Raw genomic sequence first — 16,230 nt, 5'->3', positions numbered from 1 at the left:
CTCTTATGCACAGCAACCCAGGCCATCTGGGCGGGGAGGGGGGGTTGCAGTGATTTTTAGGAAGTCATTAGTTTGCACCAGGCGTCCTATTGGAAAGACCCAGTTCTCTGAGTGCATGTTCTGGAAGTTGGGCAATAGAGGCAGTACAGGATTCCTTTTGGTGTACCGACCTCCCCGCTGCACCAAGGATTCCCTGCCCGAGCTGCTTCAGGTCGTGTCGGATGTGCTCCTGGAGACACCTAGCTTGGTTGTCTTAGGGGATTTTAACATCCATGCCGACACGACCTTACAAGGAGCCGCTCGGGACTTCGTGGAAAGCATGGCCACCATGGGGCTGTCCCTGAATAAGTCTGGCCCAACTCATAGCCGCGGACATGCCTTGGACTTGGTGTTTACCTCTATGGATGTTGGTGATCTGACATTAAGTAAAAGCGAAACAAAAGAAGTGCCATGGTCAGATCACTTTCTGGTGCAACTGGACTTCTCCGCAACCCTTTCCCTCTGCAGGGAGGTGGGACCGATTCGGATGGTCCGCCCCCGCTACTTAATGGATCCAATTGGCTTCCAAAGAGTGGTAGGGGATGTTTTATCCCATGTCGATGGCCTTTCAGCTGATTCCCTGGTGGCCCGCTGGAATGCGGAGTTAACCAGCGCTATTGACTGTCTGGCTCCGAAGCGCCCTCTCAGATTGCATGGAGCCCGGACAGCCCCGTGGTTTTCCCCGGCGCTGAGGGCAATGAAACAGTCGTTGAGACGGCTAGAGCGCCGGTGGCGGAAAACTCATTTTGAATCAGACCGGACACGGGCTAGAGCTCAACTTCGAGCCTACCAAGTGGCAATGGCGACGGCGAAGAGGACCTTCTTCACCGTCTCCATCGCATCTGCAGAAAACAGCAGCAGGAGACTCTTCCAGGTGGTTCGCAATTTAGCGGAACCACCTGCTCCATCCGGGCCCAGTACGGGCCACATGATCTCCTGCAATGATTTTGCAAAGTTTTTTGCAGATAAAGTCGCTCAGATTCGGGAAGAGGTAGACTCCACCGTGGGAGCAGGGCCGGGGCGGGGGAGTGCTAGAGTCCTGTCTAGTCAAGTTTTGTGGGATCAATTTCAATCTGTTACCTCCGAGGATGTGGACAGGCTGCTTAGACGAATGAAACCAACCACCTGTCTCCTTGATCCTTGCCCATCCTGGCTTATAAAAGCTAGCCAGGAAGGGCTGGGCGATGGGCTTCGCGGGTTGGTAAATGCTTCTCTCCATGAGGGAGCCTTCCCAGACCCGCTGAAAGAGGCGGTTATTAAACCGCTTCTTAAAAAACCATCTTTAGATCCGGCCAATATGGCCAACTATCGCCCAGTCTCAAATCTTCCATTCTTGGGCAAGGTGATTGAGCGAGTGGTTGCGGAACAACTCCAGGCACGCCTGGAAGAAGCGGACCATTTGGATCCCTTCCAGTCAGGATTCAGGCCTCATCATGGGACTGAAACTGCCTTGGTCGCACTGGTCGATGATCTCCGGCGGGCTAGGGACAAAGGTAAGAGCTGTTTCCTTGTTCTGCTGGATCTCTCAGCGGCTTTTGACACCATCGACCATAACATCCTTCTGGACCGTCTAGAGGGCTTGGGAGCTGGGGGCACTGTCATGCAGTGGTTCCGCTCCTTCCTCCTGGGCCGTGTTCAGAAAGTGGTGGTGGGGGATGAGTGTTCAGACCCCTGGGCGCTCACTTGTGGGGTGCCTCAGGGTTCTGTCCTCTCCCCCATGCTTTTTAACATCTATATGCAGCCACTGGGAGAGATCATCAGGGGGTTTGGGCTGGGTGTCCATCAGTATGCTGATGATACCCAGCTCTACCTCTCTTTTAAATCAGAACCAGTGAAGGCGGTGAAGGTCCTGTGTGAGTGCTTGGAGGCGGTTGGAGGATGGATGGCGGCTAACAGATTGAGATTGAATCCTGACAAGACAGAAGTACTGTTTGTGGGGGACAGGAGGCGGGCAGGTGTGGAGGACTTCCTGGTCCTGAATGGGGTAACTGTGCCCCTGAAAGACCAGGTGCGCAGCCTGGGAGTCATTTTAGACTCACAGCTGTCCATGGAGGCACAGGTCAACTCCGTGTCCAGGGCAGCTGTTTATCAGCTCCATCTGGTACGCAGGCTGAGTCCCTACCTGCCCAGTGACTGTCTCTCCAGAGTGGTGCATGCTCTAGTTATCTCTCGCTTGGACTACTGCAATGCGCTCTACGTGGGGCTACCTTTGAAGGTGACCCGGAAACTACAACTAATCCAGAATGCGGCAGCTAGACTGGTGACTGGGAGCGGCCGCCGAGATCACATAACACCGGTCCTAAAAGACCTACATTGGCTCCCAGTACGTTTCCGAGCACAATTCAAAGTGTTGGTGTTGACCTTTAAAGCCCTAAACGGCCTCGGTCCGGTATACCTGAAGGAGCGTCTCCACCCCCATCGTTCTGCCCGGACACTGAGGTCCAGCTCCGAGGGCCTTCTGGCGGTTCCCTCATTACGAGAAGCCAAGTTACAGGGAACCAGGCAGAGGGCCTTCTCGGTAGTGGCACCCACCCTGTGGAATGCCCTCCCACTAGAGGTCAAAGAGAACAATTACCAGACCTTTAGAAGGCATCTCAAGGCAGCCCTGTTGAGGGAAGCTTTTAATGTTTGATGGATTTCTGTATTTTAGAATTTCTGGTTTTTTTTTGAAGCCGCCCAGAGTGGCTGGGGGAACCCGGCCAGATGGGCGGGGTATAAATAATAAATTATTATTATTATTATTATTATTAACGTGACTTGATAACATGATCACACAATCATTTTTCCTCTATTAATCACACTATCATCAGTTTCCAAAAGTCTTTAAAATAGTTTAAATAACATGAGTTTTCATTAAAAAAACAAGAACACAATACTGTTAGTCAACTACAGCTGAAACTCGGAAAATTAGAATATCGTCAAAAAGTGCATTTATTTCAATAACACAACTTAAAAGGTGAAACCAATATATGAGATAGATGCATGACATGTCAAGCCTTTATTTGTTGTAATTGTAATTATTTGTTGTTAGGTGGGTCAAATATAAATGGAATGTAATTAATGAAATGTAATAGCGATGTTTATTTTTGTTTATTTTTGTATTATTGTAACTATTTGTTTTATTACTGTGGAATTTCCAAAAGAAGGCATTTGTAAAAATTAAAATAAAAATTAAAAATAAAAAGTTGCATTACTGAAATAAATGCACTTTTCGACGATATTCTAATTTTCCGAATTTCACCTGTAATGCAAACATACTGCTATTGAAGCAACACTTTTAAGAGCACAAGCACTTATTAACTGTATCAATCCATACTGATTCTTACTATAATTCACATCAGAATTTGGATGTACCTACACCCTATGGCCTGGGGATTCATTAGTCAACAATGCCCAAAACAGATTTTAGTATGCATACTTAAGAATGTCACCTCCAATTGGGCATTTATTTGATTCATAGCGTAGAGAGGTAAATATTATTTTAGCCATGAACTACACTGATTAAACCGCTATCCACGTACCAGGAACACTGCTAATATTTTGTTTCATTTGACTTTATCAGCTCAAGAGACACCAACATCTTGTACTGAACTCTGCCTCCTCTGCTTCAACCAGTTTAGACTCATTATGAAGCTTCTCTTCAGAAAGCTGTTTGACCAGCACTTGTTACAGAAGCAGCAATTGTCTGTTTTCTTAATTATGTGACAATGTACAGAAGTGGTAGGAGTTGACCAGATTGGAGTACAAAGAAGGATGCCACATACTACTGGTGCCACCACCTTTTGAGCGCTGTCTGATTCTTCATATTTTTTGCCCATATATCCATCTGGGGTTTTGGGGGGGTGGGTAAGTTATGGTTGAGAAGACAGATTTCAGCAAAAAGAGATGCAAGCTAGTGAGCAAAACTCTTCAATGGAGATCTCATTCCATATACTGTAATATGAGAGGTTGTGAGTGTGGGCGGGTGTAGCCAGCCATAGAATCATAGAGTTAGAAGGGACTCTGAGGATTATCTAATCCACCCTCCTGCAATGCAGGAATATGCAGATCTCCCTTATGGGGATCAAACCTGCAACCTTGGCATTATCAGCACCGACTGAGCTATCCAGTAGATAATGCAGTGCTATCCTCTTCCAAAGTTAGCAAAGTTAAAGCATATCTAAAGCTTCAAGAGAATGCAAAATAATAGTTTAGGGCAATCTATGCAACTAAGAGATAGCAATCAGCAATTTGACTTTTTTTCATTCCCTACCCTAAATGCTGCCGTATTTTTGCAGGGTCTCCTCTTTGACAGCAAGCCTGCAGATAAGCAGAGGCTGGCACATGCTGAGATCTTCTTACAAAGGAGAGAAAAAGAGCTATATATAGATTGCTGCTGGTGGTACTGTTCTACAATAGCAGTCTGCACACAAGTGCTCCTTTTAGTACTGTATATGTTACTCATAACTATGACTTTTGCTGCATGCTGTGCAATATAGGCAGCTGTAGGCAGAAGCCCTAATTTTGTTGCAGTCCAATTATTTAGTACAAGTTTGTATTTAGAGTCTAACAAAATGTTACAATTTTGTATCTCTCCCTATGCAAATAATTACAAAACATGATCTAGTTTAAGATTTTACAGCCAGGCCCTTGAAAGAGTTCATAAATAGGACAGTTTTGTTTAGCTACCATATTTTACAATAAAAACATTAAAACCAGCATCTTGCAGAAAATCTGATCCCTAAAACTAGAAATATGATTTATTCTACTTATGTCAGCAAACAAATCATAAAAGGCTATTTATCAATACCTGAGCAGCAATGTCAATCACTAGCACTAGACGGGGGGGGGGGGGGACATTAGAAAGCAAGGGTATTTACTCAATCTTCTTACCGGTACAAATCTTATCACTGTGAATGGAAGCCAGCCTGACAAAGAATGCTGTGTACACCTAAAACATACAAAGTCATTTTTAAAGCCAAAAATATCCGGAACAGGATGGAAGGGGGAGGCTTGGCATGAGGCTCAACAACTTATTTGCAACTTACTCTGTCTCTGAAAATATAGGAAGACTGTGCAAAACTGTTTCAGCATTCTTTAAACACCTCTTTGGTACTATCCAGTCACCATTGCCAAGACCAGCAAGCGGAAGCTAAGCATTACTGTACCGTACTGTGCATGTCTTGTAGATGTTGGCTATGCTTCTGGACAAAGAAAAATTCTTTCATACAGAATAATGCACTATGTAATAATGAATTATGCACGCTTTATATGAACACTACCATAAGACTTCCTATGATTCAATTAAAAGCAACAAATTATATCCTGCGTGTTTCACAGAACATTAGATCTTCTTTTAAGAAGTCATACAGAACAGTTGTGACACCATAAAAGGATACATTGCAAAAGCCAGAACAAGCAGACACCAGACTATACTGATATTCATTTCTTGTGAGGGCTTCACCCAGCAGTAGTAGGCTTCAGTAACCAAATATACCACTGTAGCCGCAACTGTGAAGTCCACCAGCCACTGATATTCAGGAAAATAATGCAAGGCTGAAATATAAACGGCTACTTAGTAACTAAAATACAAGCAGAAAACAATTTTAGTATCTGTGGTTCCTAGAGTTTCAAATACACCCAAGATGTCCATACATGAACTGCAGTTATCAACCTTTCATTGTTGTTTTCTTAAAAATTAAAAAATTAAAAACCAACAACAACTTTCAACTATAATTAGATTACTACAAGACCAATCACAAAATGCGGAAAATAGCTAGAATATCCAAATACTGTACACCAAATAGAAGGCACAAGCTTTCTGGCAAGGAGGATATTGCTCCTTGAATCCAGTTCAAATGGATTCACTGCTTTATTATACCTAGCTATACTACTGGTCCATCCAGTATCATACAGTCCACTCTGAATAGCAATGGCTTGCCAGGATTACAAACAGGGATGTTCCCCAGCTCTGCTACCACAGGTGTTTTATCTGACGATGCCATGGATTGATCAGGATTGCATCCCTGCAAAGTGTGTGTTCTACCTGCCATCAAATACATAACTCTATGAGAACTACCATGACTAGTTTGATATCAGTATCATCTTGGGACAGCTTAAAAGCTTTAAGCTTAGCCTACAATGTATAGTGGGTCTTCTCTCTCTAAAATGATGCTGATTGGAGCCCTTTCTGTATGCCATCAGAAAGTCCTCCTCCAAAATGCACTGATGCTCAAAGTGAAGTAAATCTTTCCAATGTAAAACTTAAAATAGCTGCCTCCCTTCATGATCTATTAGAAACTGTAAAACAAATATTGGGTGTTACATGGAATTAATTTCTCAACTTACACAATTTACTATGCAAAGTTAGTGACAGCTATAAGGAACTTACCCTTCACCTCCCAAGTGCTTTTAAAACAGGGGCCAGATTTGAAATTCAAAAAAGGCTAATTTGCACCATTGGAAATGCTTGTTCTGCAAGAAAGTACCTGAACAAACCTGGAATTGAGAATTATGTAGCTCTCTTTGGACAACACCATACATTTAGGATTAAAGAATACACAATTGTGACACCATGCAACTTATAATGGTCTCAGACACTTACTTAATGCATCTATTTCAGTAATAGACTTTGTTTCCAGATGAAGATCAATGTCTTTAGGAATGGTTAGCGGTTTGTTTTCAATATGACCATTATATTTCCTGTAAAGAAAGACACATCATAAAAACCGTTCCATATGCTGAGTGCCATCAAAGTTACCAGGTCTCCCTCTCCTTCTCTCTCTCTCTGAGATAGAGAGAATTTCTGTGTGTGCATGCACACACACACACACGACCACCACCACTCCTTCTGGTTGAGCTGAAGAGTGGGACCTACTGCCATGTTCCACTCGCCAAATGATCAATCTGATGATGGCATGTATGTGATTTATCTGGTGCAGCCAAAGTTGGTGGGGTAGGAGGGAGGGAGAAAAAAGGTTTGGATCAGGGCCACAAACAGAGAGTAAGCCACTCCTACAGCAAACCAACAAAGTTTATAAGCCATACTCAATATGGGAATAATGGTGGAGAGAGAAGGCAAATACCTTATATATTCTATTCTATACTATTCTATGTGTATTGGGGGCAGATGTGCACATCCATCCATCCAGTTTTCCATATGTAGAACAGTATTTTTCTTCATTTTCAAAGACTAATTGGAATAGCAAATAGTCAACCCCATTTTCTAGCTAGGAGACAGAGGTTGAAAAATAGTGATGGGCTCAAATTGCTTACTTACCTATCTTTCTTGCTTTTTCCTTTTTGTTGCTTCCCAGCAAGAATACGTAATTCTTCTTCTGTGGGATGCAGATACCATCGCAAGCTACCAGATTTTTGAAGAAGCAGGTACCAACAGAAATACAGGTGTTTGTCAGACTAAATATCAAAGAATTTGCTTTCTTGTCCATTCACAAAATTCCTGATTTCAAGCTGATGTTATCATGTGTCACATACTTCCTTACATAAATGTTGCCCTGTAGTAGATAGCCCCAGTTATCAGAATGAGCTTCCAAGCTGGTATCACTTTTGTACATTGAGGTTTCAAAAGAGTAGCTTACTATGTTACAGAAACGCACATAAGGAGCTGCAAAGATATCAGTTTAAAAGTGCTGTAACTCAGCTAATGAGGTTGAGCCTCTGGTGACTGGAGGTGGGGGGCAGAGCACTCACTCTTCATTTCTGCCCAAACCCCACCTTTTTGCCATTTGCCTACATTTTCAACATTTTTATCCTTTCAGACAGCTTCTGAAAGCAAAAAACCCACATTCTAAGTAACTTGGTTAATAAGAGTTAAGAACAAAACAGAAAAGGGTTATGTTGCTATGCAAAAATAACCACTGGTAGCATGCAATATTTTCACTACTGCAGCTAAATTAATGTCAGGACTTCCAATATTCCATGACAGTCCCAATGAATACCCAGGGTTACAGACGCTTCAGGTTAGACGCTTCAGGTTACAGACTCCGCTAACCCAGAAATAGTACCTTGGGTTAAGAACTTTGCTTCAGGATGAGAACAGTAATCGTGTGGCGGCAGCAGCGGGAGGCCCCATTAGCTAAAGTGGTACCTCAGGTTAAGAACGGTTTCAGATTAAGAACGGACATCCAGAACGAATTACAGTCATACCGTTGCATCCGCTGTGGGTTGCGTTTTTTTGTGTTACGAACACAGCGGACCCAGAAGTGCTTACTTCCGGGTTCCACCGCGCGCGCATGCGCAAAAGCGGTCTACGCGCTCCGCGCATGCACAAAAGCGCCGCTTAGGTTGCGGACTTTTCAGGGTGCGAATGGCACCCCGGAAAGGATTGGGTCTGCAACCCGAGGTACCATTATAAATTCTTAACCCGAGGTACCACTGTATAGGAGTCCAACAAAATGCTGTTGTTTTAACATCAAGCAAGGTTCTATGCAACTATATCACCCCCTCCTGCCTAATTTGTGCTTCTACCTGTCCTCTCTAGTGAGATGTTTGAGCAATTGTCTAAAACAAGCAGCTACTGACGATGAGTACCAGCTCCCACAATCCTTCCTTGCATTTCCCATCCAGCTACCTGGCTCATACAATCCTTACTTGAATAATCAATTCACCACTTGTTGGAACAGAAATAATTTAAGGTGAATGGGAAAATAATTAGTTATTACTTGTAAAACCAATCAGCTGAACACCTCGGCCTCACACATTTTTAAATGATTTTGTTTAAACTAGGTGTGGAATTATTTAATCAACATCTTTAACTGATTTCTTACTATGGGAATGTTTTTTTAAAAAAAGATTAATTCTTGCAATCTGGAATTTCAGAACATTTATATCAGAATAGTTTGCAAGCTAGGGGATTATGTTGCTAATACTTCACCCTTTTTTCAGAACTATCTGTTGACAAGACAACCCGCAAGGAAAAGAACACATCCAAATGGAAATTTATGACTAATCTTGAACTATTGTGATCCAGATCACTAAGAAATGCATCACAAATAGCATACTTGCCCCTAACAGCAGCTTGTCTTGTGAATAAACTATCCCGCTTCTTTCCTTCATTTTCAACTTTGTATTTCAACTAGAGGAGGAACTGTATTTTATTACAGGCACTTAAGGAAGAAATATGTTGCCACAGGATTAAGAGGAACAGAATAGTCTGCAACAAGAACCCTGCCAAGAGTTATGTTCATTAAGATACACAGTAGTATAACTAAGCATACCACGTATTACTCAATTTCATCTGAAGTTACAGTACAGTGATAAATCTCCAAATGACTTTAAAAGATTGAAAGTGACTATTCTACTGAAAGCCAAACTTTCAAGATCTGCACATCACTATGATTTGTTTCTAGGTAAACGCAAATGCATTACAGAATTGGGCAATTACAACAACACCTTACAGTCTTATCAGTGGTATTATGGTATAAGCTTTCATGGGCTAGAACCCACTTTGTCAGACGTTCAATTTGTTGCCCTTATCTTACCTGCCACTACAGAGAAGCCACCGCGCCAGAGAGTAGTGAGGTATGATCTTCTGTATAATACTAGCCATCACCATGGTAACCACCAGCTGCACACCTATCACACCCTGTGGAGGAATAAGCCAACGTATGTTAACATGCAGGAACATTTTTTTATATTTCAAAGCCTACAGTTCTAAAATGAACCTTTATATACTGCAGAGTTGTTTTTGTAACTGTGAACTTACGACTTTTCGTCCTAATCCGTCCATAAAGGCATCGATAAAGGATTCAGAAATATGGCTTTCTAGCAAAGAAAGCACACATCTAGCTGTTTTTCCATTGTAGCACAATATTTCTGAAGATCAAATCAATTACCTAACCACCACCATTACTTTTAAAAATGTGTTTTAAAGGGGGACAGAGAATGCTCAGTTCAAATTCTTACCCTGCCTGGGCCTAGCTTGCAAATAGTCACTTGTCAGAAACAAGTCACAACTTCCAGACTTGGGTCCATTCTCTCTTTTATCTTTAAAAACTGGTGATTTAGAGCTGATTCATAATACATGCAGAAGCCCAGATACACCTGTGCCTACTACAGGAAACTTAAGAGAGTGACTGACCATTGCTCCTGGGCACATGACAACTCTGTTCCCCACATGTTTACTGTATTTATTACCATTTATGAATCACTTTCTCTAAAATATTTCCAAGCAATTGAATTATAAAAATGACAATTTCATAAATAAAACAATTTTGTATATAAAAGCTATTTTTTTAAAAAAAATTAAGAAATGTTACATGCTACCATACTGTACACCTGCATATCCAGTCTGCAGCCTAAAATAAAGAGGTTGTGAGTATAATACTTTCCAACGTGGTCTGTGCAACACTGTAGTGATGAATTTGCATAATTAGAATACATGTGGTAATTTCCATCACAAAGTCTTATACCTATAAGCCTTTAGAAATCTATGTTGGGTGAATAAGAAGTAAAGATATGGAATAAGAAGTAAAACAAAGAAAAAACCAGAGACTAAATATATGGTGGGGAAACTCTTTCGGTCCAAGGGCTGAATTCAAAGATGGCCATCTTCCAGGGGCCACAGTGGGTGGAGTCAGAAAGGCTCTCCAGTTACAAAGGAAAGCGCACACACACAAAATGTTCCCCAAGCACCATCCCATATCACACATCAGGTTCACATTCCAGTTCTCCATTTACCAATGCAAGACAGAGAATGCACACCCCACCCCATCCACATAAAAGTTGCATCTCAATTCTAAAGACAGCAAACCAAATACTTCCTGCACTTAGGCAGGAAAAACCAGATGCACACATATAGGATGGAAGACACCTGGCTTACTAGCAGTACATGTGAAAAGGAACTAGGGGTCTTGGTGGACTACAAGCTTAACATGAGTCAACAGTGTGATGCAGCAGCACAAAAAAAAAGCATCTATTTGGCAACCTACACCAGTCAAAAATTATTAATTTAATGTGGCATTTGGAACCCATTTTCAGGTTTCTGCATATTGGAATAAAAAAACTGCTGGGCATGCATAGTGCACCATCTGAGAGGCAGCAGACTAACATTTTACTTCACAGTGAGAGAAAACTGCCCAATATGCTTTTAGCATCTTATATACCCAAGTCGGCAATCCATGTTTCCCAAAAATATTGGTAAAAAGCAAGGCTCACCAATTGCTAAACATCACTTTATTACTTACCAAACATATTACTATTGCATAAATCTATCATATACACTTTTCATCCCAGTGCTATGATAAATCATAGTCTGAGATTTCATGGAGAAATAGTGACCATAATACAGTCAGATTATAAAAGACCTCCAGGAAATAACTTATTCAAGGGCAAGAAAATTGTTTGCACACAATTATGCCTAATATTTACTTTTGCTGCAGCACTTTGTTTTGAATAGAATTTAGCAGCTGCATTGTAACAATATCTAGAGGTCAGACAGTTTGGAACCACATTCTGATAAGGCATTGTGATAAGTGGTAAGCATAGAGCAATGGAAAAAACATGTTAAATATGGAAGACGTGATCTAGGGGGGAAACAAGGTTAACAGAGAGAAAAATGTATACAGTAAACTGAAACGCAGAGCACCACAGCACTATTTCTCAGATTTTATACAGTGAAACCTCGGTTTATGAACACCTTGGTTTACGAATTTTCGGTTTACGAACGCCGCGGACCCCTCTGGAACGGATTCACTTTCCATTACTTTCAATGGGAAAGTTTGCTTCAGTTTATGAACGCTTCAGTTTATGAACAGACTTCCTGAACCAATTACACCCATGCTTCGGGTTAAGTACGCTTCAGGTTGAGTACTCCGCGGACCCGTCTGGAACGAATTAATCCACTTTCCATGGGAAAGTTCGCTTCAGTTTATGAAGGCTTCAGTTTAAGTACAGTATATTCCTGCGTATAAGACGACTTTTTAACCCAGGAAAATCTTTTCAAAAGTCGGGAGTCGTCTTATACGCCGGGTCGTTTTATTAATACGGCGAGTATATCCCAAACTCTATATTTTAACTGGAAAAGTTGGGGGTCGTCTTATACGCCCAGTCGTCAATGGGAAAGTTCGCTTCAGTTTATGAACACTTCAGTTTATGAACAGACTTCCGGAACCAATTGTGTTCATAAACCGAGGTACCACTGTATTACTTTTTAGAAATATCATGACTACAGGGCTGATTTGGGACGCTGCTTTTGAAACTCAGTTTCAAAACTGTTTTCAATGCAGCATTAGTAGTTTCTCCAACAAAAACAACAGCTTCACTATAAGCACCAATCCTTTAGGCATATTAAGTACTCTTGAGTTTAAGATTTCAGGGTTGATTCACACAGCTTTTCCTCATCAAGGGTAGCCAACATGGTGCCCCTTAGATGTTCTTGGACTACAATTTCCATCAGCTCCAGCCAGCATGGACAATGGTCATGGGATGATGGGAGTAGTAGTTCAGCAACATCTGGAGGGCACCACGTTGGCTACCACTGCTCTACATGAAGCAGAGCACAAGAACAATTCTCAGGCTTGCATACATTCCCACTGTGCATACAAGGTCAAGAAAGATCAGCTCTCTATATACTCATTTTCCATTCACGTGATCCATCCATCTCTTTTGCAAGGATTGTGAATATAACACAAAGATACAGAGGACGAGAGTCAACATTAGCCATACTCAGAATATACCCACTGAAATCAATGAAATTAAATGAATCTATTGATTTCAATGAATCTACTGTGATTATGACTTAGTTAGGTCTCATATATGCATTTGCAGGAAATATTTGTGTGTCAAGGTGCGTGAACAGGAGTATTCAGTGTTAAACTTTAGGAATGTTGTGCTTCTCTTCCTAATGATGAAGCGTGACAAGTCTACCCCATTCCCACTGCCTCCAAAAGGTAAAAAATGAAAATCTATTATATAAATTGTATACAGATTTAACTCATAGTATGGATAGCAACTAATGCCACTCTGTAGAGCTGGAAATCTGGGAGCTGCATCCTTGCTCTGCTGAAATGCAACAGATCCTCAAGTCTAGGCTGAAAACAGAAACTAAACAGGTCCTGGCAGGATTCACTAGGTTCAAGTTGTACAAGGTTGCTTCCCACAGTCTAAATCAATGGAAGATAATAAGTAGTTCAGAAGACTGCTGCTTAGTGACCTAGTTTCTCAAACACCACTGGCTAAGGGGTTCTTAAAGTACGATATAGCTCATGCAACATTTATCATGCCTACATTAAGAAGTTTTGCCCCTAAAGATAATATGTAGTATGAATTCTAAAGCTTTTTCAACAGTCTCAACAGCATGGGATTCTCTGTAGCCTGACTCCTCCTTACCATCTCTTTTGTGGTTTCAGAAGCCTTGGGCCATGTGAAAGGAGTTGAAAATATTGCTCCTTTCCATCCTTTTCCAGGATCACCCCAGTTCCCCAACAGGGCAATACTAGCATAGAATGAGCCATGTTGAAATACAGGACCTGGTCTAAACAGCAAACTAGAAAAGAGATGTGCAGCACTGATTTTCAAGCCATAAGGTTAACATAAGAAGAGAACCCCTTCCCTTCCAGATCTACATCAGTGGACATCCACTCAGCTGGTCACTATACCGTGTTTCAGGAAACATTCACCAGTGCTGGCCTAGTACAGTATTAGGATAATCCAGTTTATTGCAGAGTTTTACTCAAAAAGTACCAAAGAAATACTTTTCAGTGGATAACTAAGGTCTCAGTTCTCACTTTCAAGTTGACAATAGGACAATACACCTGAAATTGCAATGAAGAACTCTAGAGCATAATGCATGTTTTTATTTGTTTTACATCCTGCTGCTATGTTGATTTTTTGTTTTGGATTCCCCCCCCCAATTTATTTAATTTTATTGTTTTTAGTGGTGTAGAACAATTTTAAGCATACTGTAAAAATAACAAATAAATAAATAATGACTTTCATCACTAGATTGGAAGCAATACTGCATTCTTTTTCCCACAGCAGATAAACGGGTACTTTTGGAAGGTCACAAGCAATGTGCTTAAGTTGTTGATAGCTGTCCTCTCCCAAGAGTTGAGGCATCCAGTTTCAGTGGTATGGCAATTCCACTTAACTATATGACAAATAGTATTTAATGGGGCAATCTATCCCATATACACTTGGGTTCATTTTCCACTAATATTTTTAGATGTACATGTAAAGCTTACATGGTGCAAATGTGGCAAATACGTTTGCAAAACACATATATGGCACATCACACAAATACAGTTGGGAAAGAGCAGAGATTTCCCTGGACACCATGACTTAAGTGTATGCTTGGTGGCAAATCTAGGTAATGCAGTGTAAGTGGAATTCAGGATGATTTGAAACACATACCATTTATGAAGTTGATTTTTTTTCCTTTGAAGTTTTACAGAAGGACTTGCAGGTCACTGAAACAACATAGTCTGACCACTAATTCAGCAGTGGTTGGATGACTGAAATCTGGAATGCTTACTACTATCACAGGTGCCATCTGCAGACACCCACCCACCCACCCCCGCAAATTGTACCAATACCACCAGTGCTCATTCTCATACTTATGTATATTTCCAAGTGAAATGATCAAGTACTGTATGGTACAAGGAGACAACTACCTTTCATCACAGAAGCAGGTGAGATGAAATTGCTATTTCAGCAGGTTTATATGCCCTTCTTATCCAGCCTAACAACTTGTGCTTATATTTAAGAACAGCAATATTAAAGGGATTAGACTCAGCCAAAGCAGTTCTCAACAAGCAAATAAAACCCAACTATATTTTTATATGGTATATATTAGAATAGCTGGGTAAATTTGTAGTTTCAGATTGAATATAACCATTGACTTGGTGATTTCTTTTGTTTTCAGTGCACACACACACACACTCTATGCATTCCATTGAGCTTGATCAATTGACTGTCCCTGAATCACAAATGAAGAGCAGGAACAACAGGAACAATGGCTTATCAGCAGGCCTGGGGCCAGTAGCTGGTCAGATGAAACTAGGCCTCACCCACCCCACCTAGAAAGTCCACCCACACTGGAAAAAGGAGAACACATGTGGCCACACTTCCCCAAGTTAACCTAAGAAGAGCCTACTAGATTAGCACAGTTGCCCCCCATTGGGCCCAGCATCTTGTTCACAGTGGCCAAGCAGCTGCCTGTGGGAAGCCCACAAGCAGGACCTTCACCTCTGTGTTTGCCGGCAACTGGCACCCAAAAGCATTCGCTGCCTCTCCCTGTGGAGGTAAGGGCATAGCCATCAGTAGCTATCGATAACTCCCTTCTCCACGAATTTGCTCGGTCCTCTTTTAAATTGATCCCAGTTGCTGGCCATCACTACCCTCCTGTGAGGTTGCACACGGATATTTGAAAACAGGAAACCCCACATCCCTAAGTAGGCAGTCGGGCAGAAGATGGGCTGATGTCCATAGGGTAGGGATTATGGGAGTCCGCAGCATCTGAAGGCCCGGCCTTCGTTTCGGAACAGAGATTTGTCCCGAAAGCCCTAAAAGGGCCAACTGTCTCTAGGTAGAACTTCAAACTCTTCCTGCCTCTCTTCTCCCCTCCGAGGTCTCACCCTCCAGAAACTCACCATGCTGCCCCAGTAGCCTCCGCCGCCGCCGCCTCGCGGGCTCTCCCCACACCCAGCTCATAAATCCTCCCCGCGCGAGCCGAGAAGCGCAGAATGCTCGCGGGGAGGCTCCGGTGCCGCTCGGAACCCCTCTCGCCAGCTAACGCCGGTTTCTAATGCCCGGCTCACGCCTCCCAAAGCCTGCAGAGGTCACGCCGGGACCCAGGTGAACAAGGACCCCGAGGAGGGCTGCCCAGAAGATCCGCCTGAGAAAGGAAGATCCTCTCGTTTCGCGGCGCACCGCTTCGTCGCATTCTTCCAGTCGCGGTGGAGAGGCAATTGCTTCACACCGAGACTCTAGGTGGAAAGGGAATGCATTTCTCCCATAACATGCTGTTCTTGAATTATTTGTTTTATCAGGCGCAAGAGAGGGCATCCCGATGCCGGGCAGCAAGGGCAGGAGCCCTGTCACGTGACATGGGAGGTCACCATAGTCGCCCTTTCTGCTGTCCGAGAAAAATAGTCTGAGGTGAAGCGGGAACGCCTCTCGCTTGTGATTCTTATCTGTGTGTGTATTGCAGGTCGCTGTTCATCCAACCCCCCAATCCCCCGCAAGACGGCTACT

The 16,230-nt window shown here is 42.5% G+C and overlaps 1 protein-coding gene across 2 annotated transcripts in view; it reads right to left on the bottom strand.

Annotated features, from left to right (window-relative positions):
• The window catches only part of TMEM161B (transmembrane protein 161B), a 28,717-nt gene extending 12,901 nt beyond the window's left edge, over window positions 1-15,816 (bottom strand). The window contains exons 1-5 of one of the 2 annotated variants that reach the window (XM_035099832.2): window positions 15,627-15,816; window positions 9,519-9,622; window positions 7,298-7,381; window positions 6,623-6,720; window positions 5,418-5,574 (exon numbers count right to left, since the gene is read on the bottom strand). In XM_035099832.2, the coding sequence (XP_034955723.1) occupies window positions 5,418-5,574; window positions 6,623-6,720; window positions 7,298-7,381; window positions 9,519-9,622; window positions 15,627-15,629 (446 nt within the window). In that variant the 5' untranslated portion in view covers window positions 15,630-15,816. Of the gene's footprint in view, window positions 1-5,417; window positions 5,575-6,622; window positions 6,721-7,297; window positions 7,382-9,518; window positions 14,543-15,626 lie in introns of those variants that run through there. The other variant, XM_035099831.2, reaches the window with a different exon arrangement.
• Between the last annotated feature and the right edge of the window lie 414 nt (window positions 15,817-16,230).

This window comes from Zootoca vivipara, chromosome 11 (genome assembly GCF_963506605.1).
Source record: "Zootoca vivipara chromosome 11, rZooViv1.1, whole genome shotgun sequence".
NCBI classification, from domain to species: domain Eukaryota; kingdom Metazoa; phylum Chordata; class Lepidosauria; order Squamata; family Lacertidae; genus Zootoca; species Zootoca vivipara.
This window is presented reverse-complemented; position numbering and strand designations above follow the sequence as displayed.